General features: G+C 38.6%; 1 protein-coding gene across 3 annotated transcripts in view; it reads right to left on the reverse strand.

Annotated features, from left to right (window-relative positions):
* slc12a1 (solute carrier family 12 member 1) overlaps positions 1-17,609 on the reverse strand; it is a 161,905-nt gene that overhangs the window by 11,940 nt on the left and 132,356 nt on the right. For 2 of the 3 annotated variants that reach the window (XM_072282266.1, XM_072282264.1), the window contains 4 exons: positions 16,641-16,723; positions 10,148-10,303; positions 6,371-6,493; positions 5,324-5,435 (listed from right to left, as the gene is read on the reverse strand). In XM_072282266.1, the coding sequence (XP_072138367.1) occupies positions 5,324-5,435; positions 6,371-6,493; positions 10,148-10,303; positions 16,641-16,723 (474 nt within the window). The remainder of the gene's footprint in view (positions 1-5,323; positions 5,436-6,370; positions 6,494-10,147; positions 10,304-16,640; positions 16,724-17,609) is intronic. The other variant, XM_072282265.1, reaches the window with a different exon arrangement.

Consider the following 17,609-nt stretch of genomic DNA (forward strand, 5'->3'; position numbering starts at 1 on the left):
GTTCCTCCCACTGATACTCCTAAACTTGCTGAGTTCTTCCAGCAGATTGTGTGTTATTTAAAAAAATGACCTCTCTGCTTGACAATATCCAATTGTCCTTTTAATGACAACTGCATAGGGCTACATTTCAATTTTGCTAAAAACGGCTTTATGCAGGTTTTAGGTTTTCTGTCTTATCATCAACTTCAAGCATGTGAATAAAAGTGCAGAAAGAGTGTAAGCTGAACTTTAGGGGCATGTAGGATGACAAGTGCTTACTTGGTTAAGTTTTAGGAGTTGGGAAAGTTTAGAAGCTAACTTGAAAGATCAGAGGATTAGACCATAAAAGATAGGATCAGAATTAGGCCATTCGGCCCATCAAGTCTGCTCTCTGCTATTTCATCATGGCTGATCCATTTTCCCTTTAAACCCCATTTTCCTACCTTCTCCCTATAACCTTTCACACCCTGACAAATCAAGAACCTATCAACCTCCACCCTAAAAACACCCAATGACCTGACCTCCACAGCCGTCTCTGGCAATGAACTCCACAGATTCACCACCCTCTTGCTAAAGAAATGCCTCCACATCTCTGTTCTAAATGGATGTCCCTCTATTCTGAGAATGTGCCCTTTAGTCCTGGACTCCCCCACCATAGGAAACATCCTTTCTACATCCACTCTATCGAGGCCTTTCAACATTCGAAGATTTCAATGAGACCCCCCCTCACCATTCTTCTAAATTCCACTGAGAACAGGCCCAGAGCCATCAAACACTCTTCATACGATAATCCTTTCATTCCAGAATTATTCTTGTGAATCTCCTCTGAATCGTCTCCAATGTCTGCACATCTTTCTTAGATAAGGGGCCCAGAACCGTTCACAATACTCCATGTAAGACCTCACCAGTGCTTTATAAAGCCTCAGCCTTACATCCTTGCTTTTATATTCTAATCCTTTCAAACACTCATATTGCATTTGTCTTCCTCACCACCTACTCAATCTGCAAGTTATCCTTCAGGGAATTCTGCACAAGGACCCCCGAGTCCCTATGCACTTGGATTTTTGGATCTACTGCCGGTTTAGAAAGTAATCTGTGCTTTTGCTCCTTCAACCAAAGTGTATGACCACAAAATCCTGACACAGTGTTCCATCTGCTACTTCTACTTCTTTTGCCCATTCTCCTAATCTGTTTAATTTCTTCTGCAGCCTCCCTGCTTCATCAACATTACGTGTCCCTTCACCTATCTTTGTATCATCTGCAAACTTGGCCACAATTACATTATCCAAATCGGTGTCAACACCAACCCTGTGGAACACAACTAGTCACCGGCAGCCAACCAGAAAAGGCTCCCTTTATTTCTACTCTTTGCCTCCTGCCAATCAGTCAATCCTCTATCCATGCTAGTACCTTTCCTGTAATACGATGGGCTCTTATCCTGTTAAGCAGACTCATGTGCAGCACCTTGTCAAAGGCCTTCTGAAAATCCAAGTACAAAACAGCCACCAATTCTCCTTTGTCTATCCTGCTTGTTATTTTTTCCAAAGAATTCCAACAGATTTGTCAGGCAAGATTTTCCCATGAAGAAACCATGCTGACTTTGGCCTATTTTATCATGTGCCTCCAAGTACTCTGAAAGCACATCCTTAACAATTGACTTCAACACCTTCCCAACCATTGAGGTCAAGCTAATGCCTCCACAATCACCCCAGCCACCTCTTTCAGAACCCTGGAGTGTAGTCCATCTGATCCAGGTAACTTATCCACCTTCAGACCTTTCAGCTTCCCAAACACCTTCTCTCTAGTAATACCAATTCACTCATTTCTGCCCGACAGGCTCTAACTGCCAGCATACTTCTAGTGTCTTCCACAGTGAAGACGGATACAAAATACTTATTTAGTTTGCCCACCATTTCCTTGTCCCCCATTACTATATCTCCAGTGTCATTTTCCAGTGTTCCAATATCCACTTTTCACTCTTTATTATTATTTATATATTTGAAAAAAACTTTTGGTATCCTCTATGATATTATTGGCTAGGTGACCTTCATATTTCAACTTTTCCTTTCTTATGGCTTATTTAGTTGCTTTCTGTTGCTTTATAAAAGCTTCCCAATCCTCGAACTTCCTACTAATTTTGCTCTATTACTCTAATATGCCCTCTTTCTTGCTTTTATATTGTTTTTGACTTCCCTTGTCAACCACAATTGCATCATCCCGCCTTTAGAATATTTATTCTTTGGGATGTATCTAACCTGCACCTTCCGAGTTTCTCCCAGAAACTCCAGCCATTGCTGTTCTGCCATCATCCTTGCTAGTGTCCTCTTCCAATTAACTTTGGCCCGCTCCTCTCTCATGCCTCTATACTTCATTGTAATACTGATACATCTGACTTTAGCTTCTCCCTCTCAAATTGCAGGGTGAAGCCTATCATATTATGATCACTCCCTCCGAAAGGTTCTTTTACTTTAAGCTCCCTAATCAAAACCAGTACATTACACAACACCCAAACCAGAATACCCTTTCCTCTAAAGGGCTCAACCACAAGCTGGTCTAAAAAAGCCATCTCATGGGCATTCTACAAATTCCCTCTCTTGGGATCCAACCCCAACCTGATTTTCCCAATCTAGCTGCATACTGAAATCCCCCATGACTATCATGACATTGCCCTTCTGATGCGTGTTTTCCGTCTCCAATAGGCCACAACAAGAAGCCTGGAAGGGTTATAGTACTAGAGGAAGTTCGGAAAAGAAGCAGCATTTAGTCTATGGAAGGTTGTAAAAACAAATGATGAGAAATTTTAACACTGGGGAAATGCTGGGTCAGGGACCAATCTATGTCAGGTACAATGGGGGTTTTAAATGTCTAGTATTTGGTATGTTATGATTTGGGTAACAAAATTTAGGGAAATATGTACATTAGCAAGGTGAAGTTTCATGATGTGATGGAGATAAATGTAGGGTATCTTGGTGATACAGTGATAAGTGTATCAAGCTTAAATATAAGTTCTCAAATGATCTTACTCAGGCTTAAAGTCATTTGCTAGGGTGAAAATGTACTTGATAAATAGGAGTAAACATACACAAAATGCCGGAGGAACTCAGCAGGCCTGGCAGCATCTATAGAAAAAAAAAGTACAGTCGATGTTTCAGGCAAATGCCCCTCTTCTCCGTCCCTGTATCTCTTCCACCAATCAATTTCCCAGCTCTTTACTTCTGGTTTCACCTATCACCTTGTGTTTTTCTCTCCCCTCCTCACCTTTTAAATCTAGTCCTCATTTTTTTTCTTCAGTCCTACAGAAGGATCTTGGCTGAAACGTCGACTATACTTTTTTTCATAGATGCTACCTGGCCTTCTGAGTTCCACCAGCATTTTGCGTGTGTTGCTTGGATTTCCAGCATCTGCAGATTTTCTCTTGTTTGTGACTTGATAAATAGGAACTGAATTTGTTGTGGGAACCAAGCATAATGACTGCGGTCTTTCCTACAGTTGTACACTGTCAGATCAGCAATGTGCTAAATCAAGGAGGGTGGAGCATTGCAAAACTTCTTGAACAATTTTGGCCAGTGCCCAAAAAACTACATTAAATGTTCATTATTTAGCAATCAAGTTTTGCTTGTGTATGTGCCATGATGAAATTCAGTCATCCATGTAGCCTTAGTCATGTATGCCTTCACATACACTGCCCGTACAGTTTGGGAGGCTGTGACTGGTCAAAGTATAGGTGTCACTGAGGTATTAGTTATCAGCAGGCATGTGCAACTGTGCACTGGGCACCAGCCCCTTCTCTCAGTTCCTCCATCTTCGCCACATCTGCTCTCAGGATGAGGCTTTTCATTCCAGAACTAATGAAGTGTCAAAGAAAAGGGTGTACCTTCCTCCACCATCAACGCTGTCCTCGCTCGCATCTCTTCCATTTCATGCGCATCTGCCCTCACCTCACCTCCTGCCACCCCACCGGGGATAGGGATTGATTCCTCTTGTCCTCTCATAACAACCCAGTAGCCTCCACATCCAGCATATCATTCTCCATAACTTCTGCCATCTCCAACAGGGTCCCACTACCAAGCACATCTTTCCCTCACCCCAGCTTTCTGCAGGGATCGCTCCCTACACAATCCCCTTGTCTATTTATCCCTCCCCACTGATCTCCCTCCTGGTACTCATCCTTGCAAACGGAGCAAGTGCCATTCCTGCCTCTACCCCTTCTCCTTCATTCCTATTCAGGATTCCTATCAGCTCTTCCAGGTGAGGCAACACTTCACCTGTGAGTCTGTTGGGGTCATCTACTGTATCCAGTGCTCCCAGTACGGTCACCTATGTATCGGTGAGATCTGAAGTAGATTGGCAGACCACTTTGCCAAGCACTTACGCTCAGTCTACCAGAAAAAGCAGGATTTCCCGGTGGCCACCCACATTAATTCTACTTCCCATTCCAATTCTGACTTGTTAATCCATGGCCTCCTCTACTGCCGCGATGAGGCCACGCTCAGGTTGAAGGAGTTGTACCTTATGTTCTGTCTGGGTAGCCTCCAACCTCATGGCATGAATATCAGTATCTTGAACTTCCGGTAATTGCTTCCCCCCCCCCCCCCCCCCCACCATTCCCATTCCAGTTTCTCTCTCTCACCTCATCTCCTTACCTGCCCATCACTGCCCTCTAGTGCTCCTTCTCCTTCCCATTCTTCCCTGGTCTTCTACCCTCTCCGATCAGATTCCCCCTTCTCCAGCCTTTTATCTCTTTCACCTAACAGCTTCCCGGCTCCTTACTTCACCCCTCCCCTCTCTCCTGCTTTCACCCATCATCTACCATCTTGTACTCTTCTTCCCCTCCCTCCACCCTCTTGGTCTAACTTCTCATCTTCTTTTCCAGTCTTGATGAAGGGTCTCGGCCCGAAACGTCCACTGTTTACTCTTTTTTCATAGATGCTGCTGCTTGGCCTCCTGAGTTCCTCCAGTATTTTGTGTGTGTTGCTTGAGTGGAGCGGGGTGGTTTAAAGCTTGGATGGCAAAGATTGCCACCAACAACAGTTGGGAATAAATTCTAAAGGGATGCTGAAAAAGTAAATAACTTAAAGAGACACACCGGGACCAGATTTCTGGTGGTAGCACATCATCTACTCAAACAATCCATTTTGTAGCACAGGCATCAGCTTCAGAGCAGTAGTGAAAGCTCATTTCTGCACATAACCAGCATCATTATGAATGTAAAATACAGAAGATCTAAAATCAAAATTACAAAATTCATGATCTAAGTTCCAAATTTTTAGAGGAAATTTCTCATTGTGATGATTACTATTCATGATTTAAGTAGGTTGGAACTCATAACTTTAACTAAACTTACGCGCGTTTCTCTTCATTAATACTGTCCACCTTCCCTCCAATAAAGATACGCAATTTGCAACCAGACCATTTTTTCCGTGTCGTCAACAGATAAGGTATAAGAATAGTCAAGCCTATCAGAGCAAAGACACTGGGATTAATAATTGAGATTGATTGTATAAATATTCATGTAATATGCTTACTTTCATAAAGATTAAAATCATTTTGTGTATTAGTATTACACCTAGGCTCTAATAGCTGACTTTAAAACTGTAAGCATTATCAGAAATACTTCCAATATTTTTGTGAAAATATTTTCACTATTTACATTCACTATTTATAAACTCCTGGATACTTCAACTTGGTAAAATTCAGGCAATGAACAGGTTTCATAAGATAGGCAAGTATCTTCAGCATTAGCGTTCTTGACGAACAAAAAGGTGATGCATTTGAACCACATTCTGTAAGAGTGCATAATCTACAACAGCACTTTAGTGCAGGACTGATATAGTGTTGAGCCCGTCTTTCACAGTATCTGTTAAATCAATACCCTGTAGGCCCTTTTCCAGGCAGATTTAAATGATCTATGGTATTACAAGAAAGTTGAAATCTTCAAGGACTCCAGAACAATTCTTCCTCCCTTAACCAACATATAATATGGTTTTGTTACTCCTGACCATAGGAACTTGCTATGTACTGGCTGCCACATTTTCACAACATAAAAGTGACTATCGGGCCATAGAATTGTATGGTATAGAAACAGGCCAAACAGCCCAACTTGTCCATGTGACCATTGAGCACCCTCCCATTAATCCCAACTCACAGCTCTTCATTGGACTTCAATGCACAAGTGATTCGAGTGCTCATCTAGACACTTCTCACATGTTATTAGGAATTATTTCATTAAATATAAAATGCTTTTATGATCTTAATGTCACAAAAGACATTTTAAGAAAGCCTATCCTTTTACCAAAACATAACTTTATTCAAATGAAGACAATCACAAAATCTTACATATTAGAATCATACACAGAAATTAACTTCTTTTGGAAAATGAAATGCTTCATACCTCCATCATCAAACAACCACCAAACATCTACTGTGCCTTTCTCTTGATTCTTTTTGAATTGCGCACTAGCTTCCAATAAGCGTTGATTGAAATTTGCAGCATAACCAGTAGAGATTTTAAAGCCTGAATATGACAAAGAAATTATTGTTTTTGTGCAGCCTGTATTAGTTGCCAATGAACAGCATACAAGTTCACCACGTCCTATTTGTTTACTTTCAATAAATAAATCTAGTTTGTTAATTTGGAATTTGAAAGAATGTCAAATATGGTTTTGTTGATAAGATTGGTTTCAAAATGGTTCGCAGGAAAATAAACTTAATAGGGCTCTGATATTTGACAGTTATATGAATCGTACAGGCTGAATGCCTCTGTAGAGGCAGGAAAGTGCTGGACTCCAACTTTTGGCTTAAGAGATATAAAGTCCACTGTTTGAAAAAGTGACAACACTATTGCAGGAAATGACTCAAATCTAAAATTACATCACAATTGTGACAAACATCTTTTAATAAGTGGACAAAGGGTCCTTTGTGATGAATGAGGTTCCACAACCAGAAAGTATGTGACATCTTGCACAGTGTTCATTTTCATGACCTTAACTTGGATTAAATTACAACATGGAACCATCAATACATACTTAGTTCAAGGACAGCCACAAATTTGCCATGAAATGATTTCACTTCCACTGCTATATCCCAGCTCTGCTCAAGGTGACCTTCTCCTGAAGAACTTAAATCTGATTGCATATAGTCCATCTTCCTTTAATCTTATACTAAATGAATATAAGGCAGAAAGGCCTAATCTTGCTTCATCTATCGAGAAAATAATCATTCCTTCTTTCCACCTGACAAACTTTTGACCAACCCCACAAGCTTTATGCTCTATTACTATTACTGGTGATACATTTCAGGTATTAATTAGCCATCAGAAAACAATGCAGAATGGAACACAATTTCTTAATCAATGTTTTAATCTGCACCATGGAAGAATGTTATGAAATTCTCAACCCTGAAGTATGTGTAGATCCACTAAGCACAATCCACTTCAGGATATTTGATCCAAATTTACAAGTATAATGTCAGTAAGCAAGCAGAGATGTCAAATAAAATGCAAAGTTTGGTTGATGTAATATGTACAAAGTTGTATTATGCAAAAAAGCCCCTCAAACACTGACTGTAGAATGATGTGGAGATTCTAGGAGTCTTTGTTAAAAGTTTGTAGTCTATCTGCAGTCTGAGATCACCATCTTTCTTAAGGCAGATTCACTATTTAAACTTTTCATCCCTAGAGATCATTCCCACTCAATCCCTCTCCTTGCCAAGCTCACCCATCTGTCTGGAATCTTTACTCAAATTCAGCCCCCACCAACTATGATTTCCTCTAGTACAGACTGAGGTCAATGACACTCAATCTTACTGCAATTTTGCATCCAACAAGCTTCCTACTGGAGTGGAGTTAATCAGCAGAATAAATAAGAAACTGTTCAATCTCTCTTGCTTCCATTCCAGAACAAAGGTACCCCAACCTCAGTCACCAAAGTGTGGTTTATAGTTGGTATTTATTCATTCAAAGTGTACAAGAGAATGAACTACATGCTTTAAATCTGCAAAAGCATTTTCCACCACTATACGGAAGACAAGCTTCCACATTTTAGGAAAATATTCCAGTGAAGGCAGACTTTGACATTTGAAATTCTTAAATTACCTTCATTAGGCCAGGACAACAATTGGCTGTCTGAAGGGAACAGTTTTGAAATCAAGTCCTCAAATCCAGCACAAAATGCATGTAATCCCTGCATGCTTCCAAGACATGGACCAACTACAGAAGGCAACTCAAATAGCTAAAGGGGGTCTTCTTTCATACAAGAACAATTAAGTGATCTTTTATCAACACCGCCATGAAAATGTGCAACATCCTTATCCTTCTGAGAATCTCTGGTCCATGACAATCAAAATATTAAAGGAGCATTCAGGATAATATTCAGAATCTTGAGTTTCTTCTTCAGAACCACAGAGGAGTCCAGCACAAATGACAGAAGGAGCTCCCACATTGGTCTCTTCAACCACCTCAAAATCTATAGAACTGGAATGCAATTAAGTCATCCTAAGCCACAAGAAAATGCCGACCATTCTAAATCTATGGTCATGTTTTAGTTTGAGAAAAAGGAAAAATCATTTTATACATTTCCTTTGGTTCCAAATGGCATATCATTCTGCTACTAGTATAAATCATAATGTGCTAATTTAATTCCTGACTTTGTATGATTTCCCTTTAAAAGCTAGATTTTAAAAAAACAGAAATGTAATTACAACTGCTTCAAAAAAAAAAAGCAATTCTAATGTTTCAGGGACATTGGCTTGGGATTTAAAATCAGTGAGATCGTCACCGTAATTTAAGTCTCAACTGAAGTTGTAAAATTAAGGTCCAAGCAATTCTGTTGAACTGATTTGTTAAGCCTACCCAAGGAATAGGGGGGAAAAACTATTTTTATTCTAAATGCCATCTCTCATCTTGGTGTTGCAAGGATACCCTCAACAGCACGGTGCCTGAAAAGGTTTACGCCATATTCCCTCACCTGGAGTTGTTTGCTTATTTATTTGGCAGGGTTGCAGTTCCTCCATCTCATAGCCCAGATAGATTGTTAAGAGGGTTGTATCAAATCACAAACCATGTAATAAATAGTCATGTCACAGTGACCAAATATCACATATCCTGAAAATATTGCATTTGTTGACCGACTGTGGTTAATTTTCTTTCCAACAATCAGATGTTTTACTTTTGATTATCACTTGTCTGTTGCCAGCTCCAAATAATTTCTATTGCAGTAATTCTTATCTTGGAAGTCAAACTATAGTTCTTTAACCCCATGGTGTAATACCTTGCTGGTTTAAAAGTTTTGATACATTCATAACCATACCATGGGTCTAAATTTGGATTGCACCCCTTGTTTACTCTGAGCATTACCTTTGATGCCCTCAATTTATCAAAATAATTTTCAATCCTGAAAATTTCTAAAGCCTCTTGATAATAACTTCCCCCTCCTATTCAGTGATGGAAATTGCTTTCTGACTTCATTTCTTCCATTCTTTTCTTTGGATTTCTGTTCTAGCAAAAAATGTATGCTTTATCTGTCTTACAGATTCCCACTTACTATCTTACTTTTACTTCTCAAATTACCATTCCATTTAAACATTAATTAAATAATATCAAACTTAAGAGGAACCATAACTTTCAACTAAAAATGGATTGTACATACACCTTAGCTGAGCACTATTCTACTCTCCAATCCTATCTTATCTGTTGTCTGTGCTAGTTTTCAATCACCATGTGCAGCAAGTCAATGATCATATAAATTAAGAGCAGACTACCTGGCCCCTTGAAGCTGCTTTGCCATTTAATAAATTAGTGGTTGACTGGTTGATCTGAAAGTAACCAACTCTATTCCTGCCTACCGACAGTAATCTCTCACCTTCTTGGCTTTCTTTAAACAAAATACATTCAATAATTCTGTCCTTTGAGGAAGTCGGTTCCAAAATGTATGATCCATGAGAAAATCTATTTGACTTTACAAAGTTTCTGAAATTCGTTGAGAATCCTTCAGCATCTCACAACAAGCGGCTGATGAAATCCTCAGAATGACTAACACCCACACTCAACAATTTCTCCAGGAGCTTCACTTGTCACCTACTGGAATTATGCTAGAAAATTGGAATCACAGCCAATATTTTATTATTCGGCTATTACTGCATATCATTTTTTGTGCACACAAACAAGCCTTACTTTTCTGAGTATTCACTGCTAATGGAGTATTTGCATTATATTTCACAGCTCTGTTCAAGAATTTCAGTGAACGGATTCCTCGTTTTCCATCCTCTTGTTCCTCTCTCTTAGCAGATTCCAATGCTAGTTTTTCTTGCTCTTTTCTTTGTAATTCTTCTGTAAACAAAAGAAAAACTATTGGCACCAGTGCACACAAAGATTTTGGACAATCATATAAAATCCAAAGCAATGCACTTTTATACAGAACATTGAAACTGTTACATAAATATTTGTACATTGTAAGGAAAAAGTAATACATGCTTTTGACAAGGACCATGTTATTTAAATTTCTTCCCAAGTCAGGATGGTCTTCAGACAACAAAGTGAAATGACAAAGTCCATGCCAGATATTTTATTAATGATCTGGTAACTAAGTTCTGCCACTTTTGCTGGTTTTTGCCAGAAGATTCACAAGAGCAGTTTTGGCAAATTCAATATTTTGTCCATCTCTCATTGCAGCCAACTGCCATATGGATATTTTTAATAATGATATGGAACTTTACCCTATAGAATCAGAAATTCAGCTCCATTTTCTTTAGTCATCACAATGAAGCACAAGTACACTGAAACATTCTACTATACTTCTACTGACCAGATCATGCATTGCACCTTTTTTTATAATTTTGTAAATGTTCAGCTGAATATTTGCCAATGTACTAATTAGCAGTTTAACAAGGCTCTATTTTATGACTGCCAATGGAAGTTAGGTACAGTAAAAGAATGGCAACATTTGAGGCCATGTAATATATTGGAGCCAGTTGTGTCTGACTGTATTTGACAGAAAAATTACATTTTTACTGGCTAATAGGCTTACGTTAAAAAAAAACTGATGGACACAGAATCCTTACTGCAAGGAACAGCATATAGATTTTAAATCCTGTCACTTACTTCTCATGAACTACCTATCTTTGGTACTTCCTCACAAAAAAACCCAAGATTTCATTCCACCACACATCAGTGATTTAAAGAAAGGGGCCTACTCACTTTAAGCATAGAGGAGGCTAGACACTGGCCTGAAACTGATTACTGAACTTTATTGATCTATTATTGGGGCAAATTGTGTTATTTTTGTTTGCTTTCAGTTAAAGCATACCCATTTCAAAACAAAGGATGAAAATCTGGTTGTCTACTTCAGTTGCAGTGATCAGAGACAGAGTGATGACTGGGGAATCATGCTTTTGCTTTTGATAAATAATGGTCACCCTGAAAAGCATCTGTGAAAAAAATCTCCTTAATCTCAGGGGTCAAGAGATTTCTGCATTAAACTTAACAATTATACCATTCTACAATAGTATCAATGTTGATTTGAATAGTATAGGAGACCACCTTTCTATTATCATACTGTTTGGAAGAACAGATTCTGTGAGGCATCACATCAGTTCATTCTTGAAACAATATAATCAGTAAGAGACTGAAAAGATAGGAATATGAAAGTTAGTTTTATAAAAATGTTGTTGACTCAATAGTAAACACTACCTCAGTGTGCTCCATACATCATTGACTGATGAGCTGTGGCATAATGGAAAAAAACTGCTCTGCAACAAAAATGCATAAACTTCCAACAATTGAATTTAAGACAGTAAATGTTACTAACGTTTACAGATAACTTGAATATCAACTTACTTCAAGGATCTCTAAAAAATGTTGTGGTTTGTCTAGGAATTATTTTACTTGGAAGAAATGAAAGCAGGACAGAATAAAAATATGTGAAGATCTTTACTTCCTTAGCCTCTGTCTCACAAATGGGTGGGTGTGGTGGGGAAGAAGTTTTGATTGGGAGAGGAGGAAAATTACATTCCTCCAATTGTATTTGCAGTCATCACTGCTTTTATCTTAGTCTAATCCCACTTTTCACAGGCAGTCTTAGAGCAAGTAGTTTGTCATGGAACAGGTGGTACACTTTAGTACAGAGTTGCACAAAAATGCTAGAACATATGCATGAAGCAGCCAGCAAAGGCATCAGTCATGACCTTTTAGAGTGTGACGAAAGAGGGTTACAAAGAGTACACATAGATTAAGATGTTAACTGTCCTGTGCTGGCACCAGTGGGATCAACAGTTGATCTGCCACCTGTCTTCAGGAGAAAGAGAGATAGGAAGACAATGGAGCAGCATTTGGAAATGTTAGTGAAGAGACGGGAGAATTTAACGGAAGGAGACGCAGTCTGAGAGCTGTCAAGATCGGCTCCTTTTTAAACCCTGAACTGTTTGAAGTGTGATGGACAGGCGATACCCCAGCAGGGGGATAAGAAGGGACAGGTTCGCTAAGGCAGGACACACACGACACCACGAGGTAACGAGACCCTGGAAGCAGTGCGTCTCCCACAAGTCGGTGGGAGTTTTGGAGGGCTGATCGCGGGACCAAGCCATAGACGCACAGGGTGGAAAGGTACGTTCGGCGGGAACCTGGTGTGTGTCCGCCCTTGCCTGGGTGCCAGGTTCACTGCAGAGGAACGATCGTATCTGAAACGGAGGGGTCACAGTCGGTGACCTCAGAAGACATTACAAAGGGCTCGCCCGAAAGCTGACTGTGAGGAATATCGAAGGTCTGTTTGGAATCCCATTTGAATATTCATTCGATTTCTCTCTCTCTCTCCCACGGCAGTGATTACTGTGAACTGAACTGAACTCAATTGAACTGAACTTTGCGTCACTTTGAAACTGGTCATTTACCCCTAGAGGACAATAGAGCTTGATTGATCCTATTATCCTAGATCTGTGTACATGTGTGTTTATTCATTGCTAACCTGTTGCATTTATATCCTTACTATTAGAGTACTGTGTTGCTTATTTCTTTAATAAAACTTTCTTAGTTCCAGTAATCCAGACTCCAACTGAGTGATCCATTTCTGCTGGTTTGGCAACCCAGTTACGGGGTACGTAACAAGAGTTACACAAGATTAGCACGGTCAAATGGGGAGACAATCTTGTCTGACTGCTCAGTGAAACATTACAATAAAATCTACTATTCCCATCTGCCTCAAAGTTACCTTTGTATTCATTATATTTTATATAAATGCTTACATTTCTTGAATTATGATTAATTTAACTAATTTTTCTATTCATGCTTTCACTATTCAACCAGCCAATTTTTATGCTTACTTTATTATACTCTATTTTCATTGCTATGCACAGGCCCACATACTTGAGGTTAGCCTTGGGCTATCTGGAGCGTTTTTCCAATCATCTACATATGCATGCATTTACAACCAATCATGTCTGTAAAAATACAGTGATCAGTTTGTGTTAAATAGCTCCCTGCAGTGCATTATTTTACACAGCTTCAGCTCGTAATTTCAAAACCAATCACTGCTTATATTAAACACAAGAAATTCTGCAGATGCTGAAAATCCAGAGCAATACATACAAAACTGCTTGTATTGATACATTCAATTGAAATAGTTGGTGACTGGTATCATTTTCTTTGAAGTATTTAAATATTTTAGTGCATTCAATACATATTAATTTCTATTAATGAGTAGAACATTGTAGGGCATAAATGCATTTGTACAAAGGATAGAACCCAAGTGGTATCTGCATTTTTTTATTATCTGTGAGAAGTTTATATCCCCAGCTCTTGAAGATAACTGGGCTTAATATTTACAAACCCCATTTCCAGAAAAGTTCAGATATTTTCCAAAATGCAATAAAAACAAAAAATCTGTGATATGTTAATTCATGTGAACCTTTATTTAACCGACAAAAGTACAAAGAAAAGATTTTCGATAGTTTTACTGACCAACTTAATTGTATTTTGTAAACATACAGAAATTTAGAATTTGATGGCTGCAACACACTCAACAAAAGTTGGGACAGAGGCATGTTTGCCATTGTGTTACGTCACCTTTCCTTTTAATAACACTTTTTAATCGTTTTGGAACTGAGGATACTAATTGTAGTAGATTTGCAATTCGAAATTTTGTCCATTCTTGCTTCAGACTTCAGCTGCTCAACAGTCCGTGGTCTCCGTTGTCTGATTCTCCTCTTCATGATGCGCCATACATTTTCAATCAGAGATAGATCTGGACTGGCAGCAGGCCAGTCAAGCACACGCACTCTGTGTCGACAAAGCCACGCTGTTGTAGCCCGTGCAGAATGTGGTCTGGCATTGTCCTGCTGAAATAAGCATGGACATCCCAGGAAGAGACGTCACCTTGATGGCAACACATGTCTCTCTAAAATCCTAATATATGCCTCAGAGTCAATGGTACCTTCACATACATGCAACTCACCCATGCCGTGGGCACTGATGCACCCCCATACCATCACAGATGCTGGCTTTTGCACCTTTCGCTGATAACAATCTGGATGGTCGTTTTCATCTTTGGCATGGAGAACTCGACGCCCGTTTTTTCCGAAAACTAACTGAAATGTGGACTCATTTGACCACAGCACACAGTTCCAGAGTCTTTTGGTCCATCTGAGATCAGCTCAGGCCCAGAGAACCCGCTGGCGTTTCTGCATAGAGTTGATGTATGGCTTCCTCCTTGTGTAATACAGTTTCAAGTTGCATTTCTGGATGCAGCGACGGACTGTGTTGAGTGACAATGGTTTTCCGCAGTACTCCCGAGCCCAGGTGGCTATAATTGTCACAGTAGCATGACTTTTCTGTGCACTTTTCAATCTTATTTTAACTCTGTCCCAACTTTTGTTGAGTGTGTTGCAGTCATCAAATTCTAAATTTGTGTATATTTACAAAATACAATTAAGTTGGTCAGTAAAACTATTGAAAATCTTTTCTTTGTACTTTTGTCAGTTAAGTAAAGGTTCACGTGAATTAACATATCACAGATTTTGGAAAATATCCCAACTTTTCTGGAAATGGGGTTTGTACATTCATTATTATTTAATTGACCTGAATCTTTCACTAATAGCCTTTCAAATAAATCATTTTGAGCGTTCCTACTAAATCACACTTTTAACCATTTTACTCCAATGATCCAATGACTGGTTTTAAAATTTTCCAACTTTATAACTACAAATGGATCTTAAATAAAAGAGAATGTTAGCAACATTCAACAGGTCAGATAGCATCAATGAAAGAGAAACAGTTAAATGTTTCAACTCAAAAAAACCTTCCTCAGAACCAATTAGGTCCATGCTCTAACGTATTTTTATATAAATGTCCTCAAAACAGTGCATTGTTCTTTATTACACTGAGATGAAAGATTGAAACTAAAAATCCACCAAGATTTTGGCTTTAAAAATTTCGGTATTATTTACTCTTCTCTTCTTGACCCAAATTCAAATGATGAATGGCTGCTCCAAAACATGCACTGAGTAAATGAATATGAAATCACTTTTATTTCCAAGTTATTAGCCAACTGTGACTGATTAACAGGATCACACATAAAAGGAACTCCACATTCTGCATGCCCGAAAGTCAAGTGACAATTCAAAGGTGAATGTCAAGAATGGTCATTTGATTTTGAACTGAGATTTGCACCTGGCAGTTGTTTTCGTCTACATTTTAGGAGTTAATTAACATTAAAGCATTACAAGGAGTGCTGCAGAGATCCACCAGGATATTACAAAGAGAAATTGGATGGGTTGGATTTGTTCTCACTGGAGTATAGGAGGTTGAGTAGTGACCCCAGAGATTTATAAGATTATGAAGAACATAGATAGGGTAGACAGAGTCATTTTTGTTCCTAGGGTACAGGGGGTTTAAAATAGAAGGTATAGTTTTAAAGTGAGATGAGACCTGAGGGGCAGATTTCTCACACAGTATGGTGGTTATACAGAACGAGCTATTAGAGGAGATAGAGACAGATACAATTACAACATTGAAAAGCCATTTGGACAGGTACTTGGATAGGAAAGCCTAATACAAGCAAGTGGATTTAACAGAGGCATCATAGTTTGCAGGGTTAGTTGGACCGAAGGACTATGACTCTATACCCTATCCCCTTTAAACCTCTTGCTCTTTACCTTAAGCCTATATCATCAAAATTCTAGATAACATCATTATGGGAAAGGAGTTCTGAGGTCTCCTCTCCCCACAAGGAAAACAAACACAGCCTATCTGATCTCTTCTCATAACTGAAATGCTCCATCCTAAGGCAACATCATTTCCACCTTCCTACAGTGTGATGACATTCTCTGAACATCTTTCCATATATTTAATACAAATAATTCAATCTTGAGGTTTCCTGACGAAAGGCCTCGGCCAGAAACATCAACCGTATTTTCCTCGCCGTAGATGCTGCCTGACCTGCTGTTCCTCCAGCATTTTGTTTGTGTTACCCTGATTTCTCACCACCGACTCAATTCTATAAAAATAATTTCAACCAACTGACAAACTCTTGTATATTGTACACAATACCTGAAACATTAACTCTCCTGAGAAAGAGATTATTTCAGTATTTGTTTCTACCAGGCAGCTTTTCACTCACATTTCAGATTTGCAGATGTACATTTGCTTTATTGAGATTATTGCTGCTACATAATCCTACCTTGGATTTGAAGTATTTGAGATATATCAAGTCCTTGGCTAATCCTCAGAATGATCAAACCATATTGAAAATCAAAGGCATCACTGCAACAAAAATAATACATTTCAAAATAGCAAATGCATTCTTACTTCTAGTTTCTTTGTCAAATCTAAGTAAGATTAAATACTAATAAGTACTTTGTGCTTGTAGTTTCCCATTAGGTGTCCCTGTTAATGATATAATGGAAAGGAGTTAGGATTTTCCATTTACCCATTCACTAAAATGGAAGAATTTTTAAAAAATTATGCAGACCTGACTAACCTCAGTGTCCATATTTCTAATGTACACTCATAGCACACAGAACTTCATGCTGTGAATATAAACGTGTTAAATCAAATATTGTGTTTAAGTTTCTCATTTAAAATAACCAGAGTAGTCAGAATAAACACATTAAATATGATTCAGCAACATAAACAGATTGAACACATTTAGCCTCATAAATACTTCAACTATCTACCACAAAAAATTAAAGGAACTATTATAAAAAGCACTCAGTTATAACAGTATTCTGTACCCAAAGTTTAATAACCACAGTGTAGACAATTAAACTTACTTCAAAACTACCATGAAGAACATTGGAGAAAGTGGTAACTTTTTTTGTCATATCTATTAGCAATTTACATTTGAAGACCATAAGATTCACTTTCATTCTAAAAGCACACATCAGAAATTCCTTTTGGATGGTGAAATGTATTTAAAAAATGCAAAACCCCAGACTTTAATCACTTGTGTTCAACCTCATCATGAAGCGCCATTTATTTATAAAGCACAAGCTGATTTAGTGCTGATCAAACTAGTTGAAATGATTCTATTCAAATCACAAACAAGAGAAAATCTGCAGATGCTGGAAATCCGAGTAACAAATACAAAATGCTGAAGGAATTCCGCAGGCCAGGCAGCATCTCTTCCATTTCACACACTCCTGCTCTT

The sequence above is a fragment of the Mobula birostris genome, chromosome 18, assembly GCF_030028105.1.
Source record: "Mobula birostris isolate sMobBir1 chromosome 18, sMobBir1.hap1, whole genome shotgun sequence".
NCBI classification, from domain to species: domain Eukaryota; kingdom Metazoa; phylum Chordata; class Chondrichthyes; order Myliobatiformes; family Myliobatidae; genus Mobula; species Mobula birostris.